The sequence below is a fragment of the Salmo salar genome, chromosome ssa19 (genome assembly GCF_905237065.1).
Source record: "Salmo salar chromosome ssa19, Ssal_v3.1, whole genome shotgun sequence".
NCBI lineage: Eukaryota > Metazoa > Chordata > Actinopteri > Salmoniformes > Salmonidae > Salmo > Salmo salar.
The window spans coordinates 10107133-10123857 of record NC_059460.1 but is presented as its reverse complement, the minus strand read 5'-3'; the positions used below and the strand labels follow the sequence as shown (position 1 = coordinate 10123857).

Genomic DNA, 16725 nt, shown 5'->3' with positions numbered 1-16725 from the left:
AGTCGGATGTGTGTTGTGTTTGTCGTTGTCTTTTCCTGTGTCTTATCCTGTGTAAATAATCATTTGTTCAGTTTTTTTCTCATATAGATTTTAATCTCACTTTCTATCTATCAACTAAATATACTTTCCTGCAAACCCGCATCACCCAATGTGGTATGGTTCTGCTATTTTTATTCCTTATAACTAGAACCTCCGTCAGGAGCTAGCCAGCTAACTAGCTACTAGTCTTTGTTAGCCACGGCTAGCAGTCTTCACATTTAGCTCGGACACCGCCAGCTTTAGCTCGGACAATACATGCCTGTCTGCACAGAGCGATATCAACCCAGAGTATATCGGACTGCTTCTCTCTACCACATCACCGGATTCCTGCCACTCTGGATCATTACACCGGATCATCGTAGCTAGCTAGCTGCTAGCGAGTGGCTACTGTTAGCTAACGCCTCTGTCCTGAAGCAAGCACCAGTTAGCCTTGAGCTAGCCTCGAGATAGGCCCCGTATATCAGCTAATTCTAGGGCTACAATACCTCTTTTGCCAATTGGCCAGGACCCTTTATTGTCGACACAGAGCCCCACTGATCCATCACGACTGGTCTGCCGACGTAATCGCCCGATGTGGTCTCAACAGGATTTTCCGTTGCGATGTCGCCGAAGACCCATCTTCTTGCCCCAGCCTGCTAGCTTTCTAAACACTGTGTCTCCCGCTTGACTAGCGTAGTACTGACTCACCTAATGCTGTTCTTTGGACCCTATGATCACTCAGCTACACAGCTGATGCCCCCTGGACTGTTTCAATTACATGGTACCTAATTTTGTTTACCTGGCGGCCCCAGCCTCGAACTCAGGTCCTGTATGTACCTAACTGACCCGCTCTGCCCATTCATCGCTATTTACCCGTTGTTGTCTTAGCTCTCCCGAGCAACACCTGTTACTGCTTTCTGCCTCTCTCTAATGTCAATATGCCTTGTCTACTGCTGTCTCGGCTAGTTCTTATTGTTTTATTTCACTGTAGAGCCCTCAGTCCCGCTCACCTTGCCTTAGATAGCTCTTTTGTCCCACCCCCACACATGCGGAGACCTCACTTGGCTTAACTGGTGCCACCAGAGACGAAACCTCTCTCATCGTCACTCAACGCCTAGGTTTACCACTGTACTCACATCCTGCCATACCCTTGTCTGTACATTATGCCCTGAACCTATTCCACCACGCCCAGAAATCTTCTCCTTTTATTCTCTGTTCCCGACGCACGAGACGACCAGTTCTTATAGCTTTTAGCCATACACTTATCCTACTCCTCCTCTGTTCCTCTGGTGATGTAGAGGTTAACCCAGGCCCTGTAGACCCCAGTACCACACCTATTCCCCAGGCACTATCATTTGTTGACTTCTGTAACCGTAAAAGCCTTGGTTTCTAGCATGTTAACATCAGAAGCCTCCTCCCTAAGTTTGTTCTACTCACTGCTTTAGCACACTCTGCCAACTCTGATGACCTAGCCGTGTCTGAATCCTGGCTGAGGAATGCCACCAAAAATTCAGAAATGTCCATTCCCAACTACAACATTTTCCACCAAGGTAGAACTGCCAAAGGGAGCGAAGTCGCAATCTACTGCAGAGAGAGCCTAGAGTTCTGTCATGCTATCCAGGTCTGTGCCAAAACAGTTCGAGCTTCTACTTTTAAAAATCCATCTTTCCAGAAAATAAGTCTCTCACTGTTGCCGCTTGTTATAGACCCCCCTCAGCCCCCAGCTGTGCCCTTGACTCCTTATGTGAATTGATTGCCCCCAATTTATCTTCAGAGTTCGTACTGTTAGGTGACCTAAACTGGGATATGGTTAACACGCCGGCCGTCTTACAATCTAAGCTAGATGCCCTCAATCTCACACAAATTATCAAGGAACCTACCAGGTACAACTCCAAATCCGTAAACACGGGCACCCTCATAGACGTAATCCTCTAAACACAGCTCTGCTGTCTTCAACCAGGATCTCAGCAATCACTGCCTCATTGCAATCTGTCCGCAATGGGTCCCCGGTCAAATGGTCACCCCTCATCACTGTCAAACGCTCCCTAAAACACTTCAGCGAGCAGGCCTTTCTAATCGACCTGGCCCGGGTATCCTGGAAGGATATTGACCTCATCCCGTCAGTAGAGATGCCTGGTTATTCTTTAAAAGTGCTTTCCTCACCATCTTAAATAAGCATGCCCCATTCAAAAAATGTAGAACTAAGAACAGATATAGCCCTTGGTTCACTCCAGACTTGACTGCCCTTGACAATCACAAAAACATCTTGTGGCCTACTGCATTAGCATTGAATAGCCCCCGCGATATGCAACTTTTTAGGGAAGTTATATACACACTCAGTTAGGAAAGCAAAGGATAGCTTTTTCAAACAGAAATTTGCAACCTGTAGCACAAATTCCAAAACGTTTTGGGACACTGTGAAGTCCGTGGAGAATAAGAGCACCTCCTCTCAGCTGCCCACTGCTCTGAGGCTAGGAAATACTGTCACCACCAATAAATCCATTTCAATAAGCATTTTTCTACGGTTGGCTGAGCTTTCTACCTGGCTACCCCTGCCAACATCTCTGCACCCAACGCAGCAACTTGCCCAAGCCCCCCCTTCTTCCCCTTCGCCCAAATCTAGATAGCTGGTGTTCGGAAAGAGCTGCAAAATCTGGACCCCTACAAATCACCTGGGCTAGACAATCTGGACCCTCTCTTTCTAAAATTATCCGCCGCAATTGTTGCAACCCCTATTACTAGCCTGTTTAACCTCTCTTTCCTATCATCTGAGATCCCTAAAAATTGAAAGCTGCCGCGGTCACCCCCCTCTTCAAAGGGGGAGACACTCTAGACCCAAACTGTTACAGACCTATATCCATTCTGCCCTGCCTTTCTAAAATCTTCGAAAGCCAAGTTAACAAACAGATCACCGACCATTTCGAATCCCACCGTACCTTCTCCGCTATGCAATCTGGTATGAAAGACAGTACTGTGCAGCCGTCTTCATCGACCTGGCCAAGGCTTTCGACTCTGTGAATCGATTTCTCAAATGACTGCCTCGCCTGGTTCACCAACTACTTCTCAGATAGATTTCAGTGTGTCAAATCGGAGGGCCTGTTGTCCGGACCTCTGGCAGTCTCTATGGGGGTGCCACAGGGTTCAATTCTCAGGCCAACTCTTTTCTCCGTATATTTCAATGATGTCGCTCTTGCTGCTGGTGATTCTCTGATCCACCTCTACGCAGAAGACACCATTCTGTATACTTCTGGCCCTTCTATGGACACTGTGTTAACAAACCTCCAGACGTGCTTCAATGCCATACAACACTTCTTCCGTGGCCTCCAACTGCTCTTAAATGCAAGTAAAACTAAATGCATGCTCTTCAACCGATCTCTGCCCGCACCCGCCCGCCCGACTAGCATCACTACTCTGGACGGTTCTGAATTAGAATATGTGGACAACTACAAATACCTAGCTGTCTGGTTAGACAGTAAACTCTCCTTCCAGACTCACATTAAACATCTGCAATCCAAAATTAAATCTAGAATAGGCTTCCTATTTCGCAACAAAGCCTCCTTCACTCATGCTGCTAAACATACTCTTGTAAAACTGACTATCCTACCGATCCTTGACTTCGGCGATGTAAATTACAAAATAGCCTCCAACATTCTACTTAGCAAATTGTATGTAGTCTATCACAGTGCCATCCGTTTTGTCACCAAAGCCCCATATACTTCTCACCATTGCGACCTGTATGCTCTCGTTGGCTGGCCCTCGCTTCATATTCATCGCCAAACTCACTGGCTCCAGGTCATCTATAAGTCTTTGCTAGGTAAAGCCCCGCCTTATCTCAGCTCACTGGTCACCATAGCAACACCCACCCGTAGCATGCGCTCCAGCAGGTATATTTCACTGGTCATCCCCAAAGCCAACTCCTCCTTTGGCTGCCTTTCCTTCCAGTTCTCTGCTGCCAATGACTGGAACGAATTGCAAAAATCACTGAAGCTGGAGACTTATATCTCCCTCACTAACTTGAAGCATCAGCTGTCAGAGCAGCTAACCAATCACTGCACCTGTACACAGCCCATCTGTAAATAGCCCACCCAACTACCTCATCCCCATATTGTTGTTTATTTTTGCTCTTTTGCACCCCAGTATCTCTACTTGCACATCATCATCTGTACATCTCACTCCAGTGTTAATGCTAAATTGTAATTATTTCGCCACTATGGCCTATTTATTGCCTTACCTCCCTAATCTTACTACAATTGCACACACTGTATATAGATTTTTCTATTGTGTTATTGACTGTACGTTTGTTTATCCCATGTGTAACTCTGTGTTGTTGTTTTTGTCGCACTGCTTTGCTTTATCTTGGCCAGGTCGCAGTTGTAAACTGGCCTACCTGGTTAAATAAAGGTTAAATAATAATTTCGAAAAATAAAAAGCTGGTTGAGAGAATGCCAAGAGTGTGCAAAGCTGTCATCAAGGCGAAGGGTGGCTAATTTTTGACTGGTTCACTATAGAAATACAGCATTCAGGGAGAATATCTCCTGTTGTTAGTGCAACTGACTGTGTTCCCCTCTCTCCTCATCCGTCTCTCATCATCCGTATCTCTTCACCCCTCTCTCCTCATCCCTCTCTCTTCACCCCTCTCTCCTAATCCCTCTCTCATCATCCCTCTCTCCTCATCCCTCTCTCAACATCCCTCTCTCTTCACCCCTCTCTCCTCATCCCTCACTCTTCACCCCTCTCTCCTAATCCCTCTTTCCTCATCCCTCTCTCAACATCCCTCTCTCTTCACCCCTCTCTCAACATCCCTCTCTCCTCATCCCTCTCTCATCATCCCTCTTTCCTCATCCCACTCTCTTCATCACTCTCTCCTCATCCCTCTCTCATCATCCTCCTATCCTAATCCCTCTCTCATCATCCCTCTCTCATCATCATCCTATCCTCATCCCTCTCTCATCATCCTCCTATCCTCATCCCTCTCTCCTCATCCCTCTCTCCTCATCCATCTCTCCTCATCCCTCTCTCATCATCCTCCTATCCTCATCATCCTCCTATCATCATCCCTCTCTCATCATCCTCCTATCCTCATCCCTCTCTCATCATCCTCCTATTCTCATCCGTCTCTCCTCATCCCCCTCTTCTCATTCCCTTCTCCTCATCTTCCTCTCCTCATCTGTCTTTCCTCCTACCTCTCTCCTCATTCCCCTCTCCTCTCCTCCTCCCATTAGTTCCCTCTTCATCCGTGGATGACATTTCCTCATGGTCCCCCAGTGTAGAATACCTGCTGCACAAACACAGACATTTACACACGTACATGCACATACTCTTTCCTCTCTTATGCTGGGGGATAGATTCTGGCTTCTCACTGTCGGGAATGAGCCGGGGTTGTGAAGTGTGTGTGTGTGCGTGTAGAGTTTTCCACTACTATCCCAGTGTATAGTGGACTGAAGAAGGCAGGGATAGAGAGGTGCTAGGGGAGTAGAGCAGGGTTCCCCAACTGGTGACCCCCCGCCTAAGTTTTCTGAGCAAATAAATACAAAACAAATATATATATATATTTTTGTTTCTTTATTGTTGGACATAAGACTGTAAAAACACCAGGAAATCAGCTGCAAGAGATTTTAATTTAGGATATCTGTTCCAAAATATTCCCACACAAATGTAAGGAAGGTTTGAAATTATTTTAGTCAAATATTATATCTGTTTGGGCTTCTTGCAATCTAGAAATTATTATTTGAAATAATTTTACAGCCCCCTGACCATCTGCTTAAAAAAAATATTAATGTAGTTGATGATCCCTGCTATAGAGGTTATGGGAGTAGAGGCTGGAGGCTATGGGAGTAGAGGAGGCTAGAGAGAGACTATTGGGACAGAAGCTAAGATGATTACAGAGAAAGAGAGGAGAGGCTGGATCTCTTAGGGACAATGTGTATGGAGAAATACATTTTGCTGGAGAAAAGTCAATACTCAGGACTGATTTCTCTCTCTCCCCTCTCTCTCTCTCTCTGTCTTTCTCTATGTCTTTCTCTCTCTTCCTCCCTCATTTACACCCTACCTCCCCCTCTCCAGGTTCCAGGGGTTCCTACAGTAATCAGCACAGTCACTGTGGTCCAGACTTGCGTCCCCTGGGATCCCCAGACCACCACAAAGAGCCCATCTATGAGGACAGAGTCAACCACTACCACAAAGGACCTATGAGGGGACTGGGAAACAACACTGGTAAGACTATATAATCCATCCTACAGTATTTAAACACACACACACACACAAATGTAATATGTACACATACTAACAAAAAGAGAAAAATAGAGATAGACACAAAGTTCTGTCTCCAGCACATACTAACCTCCAGTATTCTTCAATAGAGACTAATTTGTGTTATCTAGATGTGGGTTTAGGTATGCTGTCGAAATCCTATTACAGCATCATTCTACATGAGAATAGCCCTCTCTGTCACGCTAGACTATATCTTCTCACAGTCATTAACCAGCCAGGCATTAATAACTATCATTACCATGTGGGTCAAATAGTGATTATGCTAAATAAGCTACTATAGATTACTTATTGTTTGGATCAATGGGTATGGTACATGAAAGAGAAATAAATTGCTTGCAGTCAAAGAGCATGTCTTTAAGCCTATACGCTACGGCAGGGTGTATCCAAGCTTGTTTATTGGGCAATATGATATAACGATTTGTTTACTCTCTAAGAAGTACATTATTACATGTTTGAGGGTTTGCTACCTTGCAAACACAATTATAGCATATACAATTTACTGTTATTGCAGTAGATCAATTCTAATGCAGGCGTTTTATATCGTAAAACACACACTGGGACTCATTTGCCTTATCTTTCCCACAGCGAGACCAAATGGTAGGAAATCTCTTAGTGAGCGCTATTGATCGATTCCTGAATTATTGGCTTGTTTAATGCAGCCGGCTACAGAACAGTGTGTTTAAAGATGGTTAGATTGACCACTGCAGGGCCTGTGTGCGGCTAATGGGGATTCAAAATGAATAAGTGATGCCTCAGTCACAAACACATGTACACACACGCACGAACACACACCCGCAACACACACACACACACACACATATGTTTGTTTTGCTATTCTTGTGGGGACCAAACAATTGATTCCCTTTCAAAATCATAGTTATCCTTAACCCTTAACCTAACCTAACCTTGACCATAACCCCAATCTTAACCCCAAACCCCTAAACCTAACACTAAACCTAACCCCTAACCCCAATTTGAACACTAATTGTAACGCTAAACCTAACCCCTAAGCCGAAAATTGTCTTTTTCCTTTTGGGGCCCGGCAAAATGTCCCCACTTGTCCGAATTTTCCCTGTTTAACGATTCTTGTGAGGACTTCTGTTCCCCACAAGGATAGTAAAACCAAAACACACACACAAACACACACTCCATAAGATTCATAATGTGTAAGTGATGCCTTGTAGTAATGACTAGATAAAAATAGTTCTGACGTTGAGAAAGGTATAGTCAGTATAACAGTAGTATAACTGTATAGTCAATATAACAATATAGTCAGTATAACAATATATAACAGTATAGTCAATATAACAGTAGTATAACAGTATAGTCAGTATAACAGTAGTATAACAATATAGGCAGTATAACAGTATAGTCGTTATAACAGTATATTCAGTATAACAGTATAGTCAGTATAACAGTATAGTCAGTATAACAGTATAGGCAGTATAACAATATAGTCAGTATAACAGTAGTATAACAGTGTAGTCAGTATATAACAGTATAGTCAGTATAACAGTATAGTCAGTATATAACAGTAGTGTCATAACAGTATAGTCAGTATATAACAGTAGTGTCATTATAACAGTTTAGTCAGTATAACAGTATAGTCATTATAACAGTAGTATAACAGTATAGTCAGTATAACAGTATAGTCATTATAACAGTAGTATAACAGTATAGTCAGTATAACAGTATAGTCAGTATAACAGTTTAGTCAGTATAACAGTATAGTCAGTATAACAGTTTTATAACAGTATAGTCAGTATAACAGTAGAATAACAGTATAGTTAGTATAACAGTATAGTCAGTATATAACAGTATAGTCAGTATAACAGTAGTATAACAGTATTGTCAGAATAACAGTATAATCAGTATAACAGTAGTATTACAGTATAGTCAGTATAACAGTATAGTCAGTATAACAGTATAGTCAGTATATAACAGTAGTATAACAGTATAGTCAGAATAACAGTATAGTCAGTATAACAGTAGTATTACAGTATAGTTAGTATAACAGTATAGTCGTTATAACAGTATATTCAGTATAACAGTATAGTCAGTATAACAGTATAGTCAGTATAACAGTATAGGCAGTATAACAATATAGTCAGTATAACAGTAGTATAACAGTGTAGTCAGTATATAACAGTATAGTCAGTATAACAGTATAGTCAGTATATAACAGTAGTGTCATAACAGTATAGTCAGTATATAACAGTAGTGTCATTATAACAGTTTAGTCAGTATAACAGTATAGTCATTATAACAGTAGTATAACAGTATAGTCAGTATAACAGTATAGTCATTATAACAGTAGTATAACAGTATAGTCAGTATAACAGTATAGTCAGTATATAACAGTATAGTCAGTATAACAGTTTAGTCAGTATAACAGTATAGTCAGTATAACAGTTTTATAACAGTATAGTCAGTATAACAGTAGAATAACAGTATAGTCAGTATAACAGTATAGTCAGTATATAACAGTATAGTCAGTATAACAGTAGTATAACAGTATTGTCAGAATAACAGTATAATCAGTATAACAGTAGTATTACAGTATAGTCAGTATAACAGTATAGTCAGTATAACAGTATAGTCAGTATATAACAGTAGTATAACAGTATAGTCAGAATAACAGTATAGTCAGTATAACAGTAGTATTACAGTATAGTTAGTATAACAGTATAGTCAGTATAGTCAGTATAACAGTAGTATTACAGTATAGTTAGTATAATAGTATAGTCAGTATAACAGTATAGTCAGTATAACAGTAGTATAACAGTATAGTCAGAATAACAGTATAGTCAGTATAACAGTAGTATTACAGTATAGTTAGTAGAAAAGTATAGACAATATAACAGTATAGTCAGTATAACAGTTTAGCCAGTATAACAGTATAGTCAGTATAACAGTATAGTCAGTATAACAGTAATATAACAGTATAGTCAGTATAACAGTATAGTCAGTATAACAGTATAGTTAGTATAACAGTATAGTCATTATAACAGTATAGTTTGTATAACAGTATAGTCAGTATAACAGTATAGTCAGTATAACAGTATAGTCAGTATAACAGTTTAGTCAGTATAACAGTATAGTCAGTATAACAGTAGTATAACAGTATAGTCAGTATAAAAGTATAGTCAATATAACAGTTTAGTCAGTATAACAGTTTTAGAACAGTATAGTCAGTATAACAGTAGTATAACAGTATAGTTAGAATAACAGTATAGTCAGTATAACAGTATAGTTAGTATAACAGTATAGTCAGTATAACAGTTTAGTCAGTATAACAGTATAGTCATTATAACAGTAGTATAACAGTATAGTCAGTATAACAGTATAGTTTGTATAACAGTATAGTCAGTATAACAGTATAGTCAGTATAACAGTTTAGTCAGTATAACAGTATAGTCAGTATAACAGTTTTATAACAGTATAGTCAGTATAACAGTAGAATAACAGTATAGTTAGTATAACAGTATAGTCAGTATATAACAGTATAGTCAGTATAACAGTAGTATAACAGTATTGTCAGAATAACAGTATAATCAGTATAACAGTAGTATTACAGTATAGTTAGTATAACAGTATAGTCAGTATAACAGTATAGTCAGTATAACAGTAGTATAACAGTATAGTCAGAATAACAGTATAGTCAGTATAACAGTAGTATTACAGTATAGTTAGTAGAAAAGTATAGACAATATAACAGTATAGTCAGTATAACAGTTTAGCCAGTATAATAGTATAGTCAGTATAACAGTATAGTCAGTATAACAGTAATATAACAGTATAGTCAGTATAACAGTATAGTCAGTATAACAGTATAGTTAGTATAACAGTATAGTCATTATAACAGTATAGTTTGTATAACAGTATAGTCAGTATAACAGTATAGTCAGTATAACAGTATAGTCAGTATAACAGTTTAGTCAGTATAACAGTATAGTCAGTATAACAGTAGTATAACAGTATAGTCAGTATAAAAGTATAGTCAATATAACAGTTTAGCCAGTATAACAGTATAGTCAGTATAACAGTTTTAGAACAGTATAGTCAGTATAACAGTAGTATAACAGTATAGTTAGAATAACAGTATAGTCAGTATAACAGTATAGTTAGCATAACAGTATAGTCAGTATAACAGTTTAGTCAGTATAACAGTATAGTCAGTATAACAGTTTTATAACTGTATAGTTAGTATAACAGTATAGTCAGTATAATAGTAGTATAACAGTATAGTCCGTATAACGGTAGTATAACAGTATAGTCAGTATAATAGTAGTATAACAGTATAGTTAGTATAACAGTATAGTCAGTATATAACAGTGTAGTCAATATATAACAGTATATTCAGTATAACAGTATAGTCAGTATAACAGTATAGTCAGTATAACAGTATAGTCAGTATAACAATATAGTCAGTATAACAATATAGTCAGTATAACAATATAGTCAGTATAACAGTAGTATAACATTATAGTCAGTATATAACAGTATAGTCAGTATAACAGTATAGTCAGTATATAGCAGTAGTGTCATAACAGTATAGTCAGTATATAACAGTAGTGTCATTATAACAGTTTAGTCAGTATAACAGTATAGTCATTATAACAGTAGTATAACAGTATAGTCAGTATAACAGTATAGTCATTATAACAGTAGTATAACAGTACAGTCAGTATAACAGTATAGTCAGTATAACAGTTTAGTCAGTATAACAGTATAGTCAGTATAACCGTTTTATAACAGTATAGTCAGTATAACAGTAGTATTACAGTATAGTCAGTATAACAGTATAGTCAGTATATACAGTATAGTCAGTATATAACAGTAGTATAACAGTATAGTCAGAATAACAGTATAGTCAGTATAACAGTAGTATTACAGTATAGTTAGTATAACAGTATAGTCAGTATAACAGTATAGTCAGTATAACAGTAGTATTACAGTATAGTTAGTATAACAGTATAGTCAGTATAACAGTATAGTCAGTATAACAGTAGTATAACAGTATAGTCAGAATAACAGTATAGTCAGTATAACAGTAGTATTACAGTATAGTTAGTATAACAGTATAGTCAGTATAACAGTATAGCCAGAATAACAGTATAGTCAGTATAACAGTAGTATAACAGTATAGTCAGAATAACAGTATAGTCAGTATAACAGTAGTATTACAGTATATTTAGTAGAAAAGTATAGACAATATAACAGTATAGTCAGTATAACAGTTTAGCCAGTATAACAGTATAGTCAGTATAACAGTAGTATAACAGTATAGTCAGTATAACAGTAGTATAACAGTATAGTCAGTATAACAGTATAGTCATTATAACAGTATAGTTTGTATAACAGTATAGTCAGTATAACAGTATAGTCAGTATAACTGTTTAGTCAGTATAACAGTATAGTCAGTATAACAGTTTTAGATCAGTATAGTCAGTATAACAGTAGTATAACAGTATAGTCAGTATAAAAGTATAGTCAATATAACAGTTTATTCAGTATAACAGTATAGTCATTATAACAGTTTTAGAACAGTATACTCAGTATAACAGTAGTATAACAGTATAGTTAGTATAACAGTATAGTCAGTATAACAGTATAGTTAGTATAACAGTATAGTCAGTATAACAGTTTAGTCAGTATAACAGTATAGTCAGTATAACAGTTTTATAACTGTATAGTTAGTATAACAGTATAGTCAGTATAATAGTAGTATAACAGTATAGTCCGTATAACGGTAGTATAACAGTATAGTCAGTATAATAGTAGTATAACAGTATAGTTAGTATAACAGTATAGTCAGTATATAACAGTATAGTCAGTATATAACAGTATAGTCAGTATATAGCAGTATTTTCAGTATATAACAGTATTGTCAGTATATCACAGTATTGTCAGTATATAACAGTATAAGAGTATATACCAGTACAGTCAGTATATAACAGTATAATCCGTATATAACCATATAGTCAGTATATAAGAGTAGGTAACAGTATAGTCAGTATATAACAGTATAGTCAGTATAACATTATAGTCATTATAACAGCATAGTCATTATAACAGTATAGTCATTATAACAGTATAGTCATTATATAACAGTATAGTCAGTATATGACAGCATAGTCATTATAACAGTATAGTCAGTATATAACAGTATAGTCATTATAATTGTATTGTCATTATATAACAGTATAGTCAGTATATAACAGTATAGTCAGTATGTAACAGTAGTCAGTATAACAGTATAGTCAGTATAGTCAGTATATCACAGTATAGTCAGTATACCAGTATAGTCAGTATAACAGTATAGTCAGTATATAGCAGTATAGTCAGTATATAACAGTATAGTCAGTATACCAGTATAGTCAGTATAACAGTATAGTCAGTATATAACAGTGTAGTTAATATAACAGTATAGTCAGTATAACAGTATAGTCAGTATATAACAGTATAGTCAGTATATAACAGTATAGTCAGTATATAACAGTATAGCCAGTATATAACAGTTTAGTCAGTATATAACATTATAATCAGTATATAACAGTATTGTCAGTATATAACAGTATTGTCAGTATATAACAGTATAGTCAGTATATAACAGTATAAGAGTATATACCAGTATTGTCAGTATATAAGAGTACATAACAGTATAGTCAGTATATAACAGTATAATCTGTATTTAGCAGTATAGTCAGTATGTAATAGAATAGTCAGTATATGACACTACAATCAGTATATAACAGTATAGTCAGTACATAACATTAAAGGAGTATATTAACGGTATAGTCAGTATATAACAGTATAATAGTATATAACAGTATAGTCAGTATAACAGTATAGTCAGTATAACAGTTTAGTCAGTATATAACAGTATAGTCAGTATATAACAGTAGTGTCATTATAACAGTATAGTCAGTATATACAGTATAGTCAGTATATAACAGTAGTGTCATTATAACAGTATAGTCATTATAACAGTATAGTCAGTATATAACAGTAGTGTCATTATAACAGTATAGTCAGTATAACAGTATAGTCAGTATATAACAGTAGTATCATTATAACAGTATAGTCAGTATAACAGTATAGTCATTATAACAGTATAGTCAGTATAACAGTATAGTCAGTATAACAGTATAGTCGGTATATAACAGTATAGTCAGTATAACAGTATAGTCAGTATAACAGTATAGTCAGTATATAACAGTAGTGTCATTATAAGAGTATAGTCAGTATAACAGTATAGTCAGTATATAACAGTATAGTCAGTATATAACAGTAGTGTCATTATAACAGTAGTGTCATTATAACAGTATAGTCAGTATATAACAGTAGTGTCAGTATAACAGTATAGTCAGTATAACAGTATAGTCAGTATAACAGTATAGTCAGTATATAACAGTAGTGTCAGTATAACAGTATAGTCAGTATAACAGTATAGTCAGTATAACAGTATAGTCAGTATATAACAGTGTAGTCAGTATAACAGTATAGTCAGTATATAACAGTAGTGTCATTATAACAGTATAGTCAGTATAACAGTATAGTCAGTATATAACAGTATAGTCAGTATATAACAGTATAGTCAGTATAACAGTATAGTCAGTATAACAGTATAGTCATTATAACAGTATAGTCAGTATAACAGTATAGTCATTATAACAGTATAGTCAGTATAACAGTATAGTCAGTATAACAGTATAGTCAGTATATAACAGTAGTGTCATTATAACAGTATAGTCAGTATAACAGTATCGTCATTATAACAGTAGTATAACAGTATAGTCATTATAACAGTATAGTCAGTATATAACAGTATAGTCAGTATAACAGTATAGTCAGTATAACAGTATAGTCAGTATATAACAGTAGTGTCATTATAACAGTATAGTCAGTATAACAGTATAGTCAGTATAACAGTATAGTCAGTATAACAGTATAGTCATTATAACAGTATAGTCAGTATATAACAGTAGTGTCAGTATAACAGTATAGTCAGTATAACAGTATAGTCAGTATATAACAGTGTAGTCAGTATAACAGTATAGTCAGTATAACAGTATAGTCATTATAACAGTATAGTCAGTATAACAGTATAGTCATTATAACAGTATAGTCAGTATATAACAGTAGTGTCATTATAACAGTATAGTCAGTATAACAGTATAGTCATTATAACAGTAGTATAACAGTATAGTCATTATAACAGTATAGTCAGTATATAACAGTATAGTCAGTATAACAGTATAGTCAGTATAACAGTATAGTCAGTATAACAGTATAGTCAGTATAACAGTATAGTCAGTATAACTGTATAGTCAGTATATAACAGTATAGTCAGTATAACAGTATAGTCATTATAACAGTATAGTCAGTATATAACAGTATAATAGTATATAACAGTATAGCCAGTATATAACAGTTTAGTCAGTATATAACATTATAATCAGTATATAACAGTATTGTCAGTATATAACAGTATTGTCAGTATATAACAGTATAGTCAGTATATAACAGTATAAGAGTATATACCAGTATTGTCAGTATATAAGAGTACATAACAGTATAGTCAGTATATAACAGTATAATCTGTATTTAGCAGTATAGTCAGTATGTAATAGAATAGTCAGTATATGACACTACAATCAGTATATAACAGTATAGTCAGTACATAACATTAAAGTCAGTATATTAACAGTATAGTCAGTATATAACAGTATAATAGTATATAACAGTATAGTCAGTATAACAGTATAGTCATTATAACAGTATAGTCAGTATATAACAGTATAGTCAGTATATAACAGTAGTGTCATTATAACAGTAGTGTCATTATAACAGTATAGTCAGTATATAACAGTAGTGTCATTATAACAGTATAGTCAGTATAACAGTATAGTCAGTATATAACAGTAGTATCATTATAACAGTATAGTCAGTATAACAGTATAGTCAGTATAACAGTATAGTCAGTATAACAGTATAGTCAGTATAACAGTATAGTCGGTATATAACAGTATAGTCAGTATAACAGTATAGTCAGTATAACAGTATAGTCAGTATATAACAGTAGTGTCATTATAACAGTATAGTCAGTATAACAGTATAGTCAGTATATAACAGTATAGTCAGTATATAACAGTATAGTCAGTATATAACAGTATAGTCAGTATATAACAGTAGTGTCATTATAACAGTAGTGTCATTATAACAGTATAGTCAGTATATAACAGTAGTGTCAGTATAACAGTATAGTCAGTATAACAGTATAGTCAGTATAACAGTATAGTCAGTATATAACAGTAGTGTCAGTATAACAGTATAGTCAGTATAACAGTATAGTCAGTATAACAGTATAGTCAGTATATAACAGTATAGTCAGTATATCAGTATAGTCAGTATATAACAGTAGTGTCAGTATAACAGTATAGTCAGTATATAACAGTATAGTCAGTATAACAGTATAGTCAGTATATAACAGTATAGTCAGTATATAACAGTATAGTCAGTATAACAGTATAGTCAGTATAACAGTATAGTCATTATAACAGTATAGTCAGTATAACAGTATAGTCATTATAACAGTATAGTCAGTATAACAGTATAGTCAGTATAACAGTATAGTCAGTATATAACAGTATAGTCAGTATATAACAGTGTAGTCATTATAACAGTATAGTCAGTATAACAGTATAGTCATTATAACAGTATAGTCAGTATAACAGTATAGTCATTATAACAGTATAGTCAGTATAACAGTATAGTCAGTATAACAGTATAGTCAGTATATAACAGTAGTGTCATTATAACAGTATAGTCAGTATAACAGTATCGTCATTATAACAGTAGTATAACAGTATAGTCATTATAACAGTATAGTCAGTATATAACAGTATAGTCAGTATAACAGTATAGTCAGTATAACAGTATAGTCAGTATATAACAGTAGTGTCATTATAACAGTATAGTCAGTATAACAGTATAGTCAGTATATAACAGTAGTGTCAGTATATAACAGTATAGTCAGTATAACAGTATCGTCATTATAACAGTATAGTCCGTATAACAGTATAGTCAGTATAACAGTATAGTCAGTATAACAGTATAGTCAGTATAACAGTATAGTCAGTATAACAGTATAGTCAGTATAACAGTATAGTCAGTATAACAGTATAGTCAGTATAACAGTATAGTCAGTATATAACAGTATAGTCAGTATATAACAGTAGTGTCATTATAACAGTATAGTCAGTATAACAGTATAGTCATTATAACAGTATAGTCAGTATATAACAGTAGTGTCATTATAACAGTATAGTCAGTATAACAGTATAGTCAGTATAACAGTATAGTCAGTATAACAGTATAGTCAGTATATAACAGTATAGTCAGTATATAACAGTAGTGTCATTATAACAGTAG

General features: G+C 35.5%; 1 protein-coding gene across 2 annotated transcripts in view; it reads left to right on the top strand.

Moving 5' to 3' along the window:
• LOC106578422 (catenin delta-2) overlaps positions 1-16725 on the top strand; it is a 462724-nt gene that overhangs the window by 208336 nt on the left and 237663 nt on the right. For both annotated transcript variants that reach the window (XM_014157181.2, XM_014157182.2), the window contains exon 11: positions 6082-6231. In XM_014157181.2, the coding sequence (XP_014012656.2) occupies positions 6082-6231 (150 nt within the window). The remainder of the gene's footprint in view (positions 1-6081; positions 6232-16725) is intronic.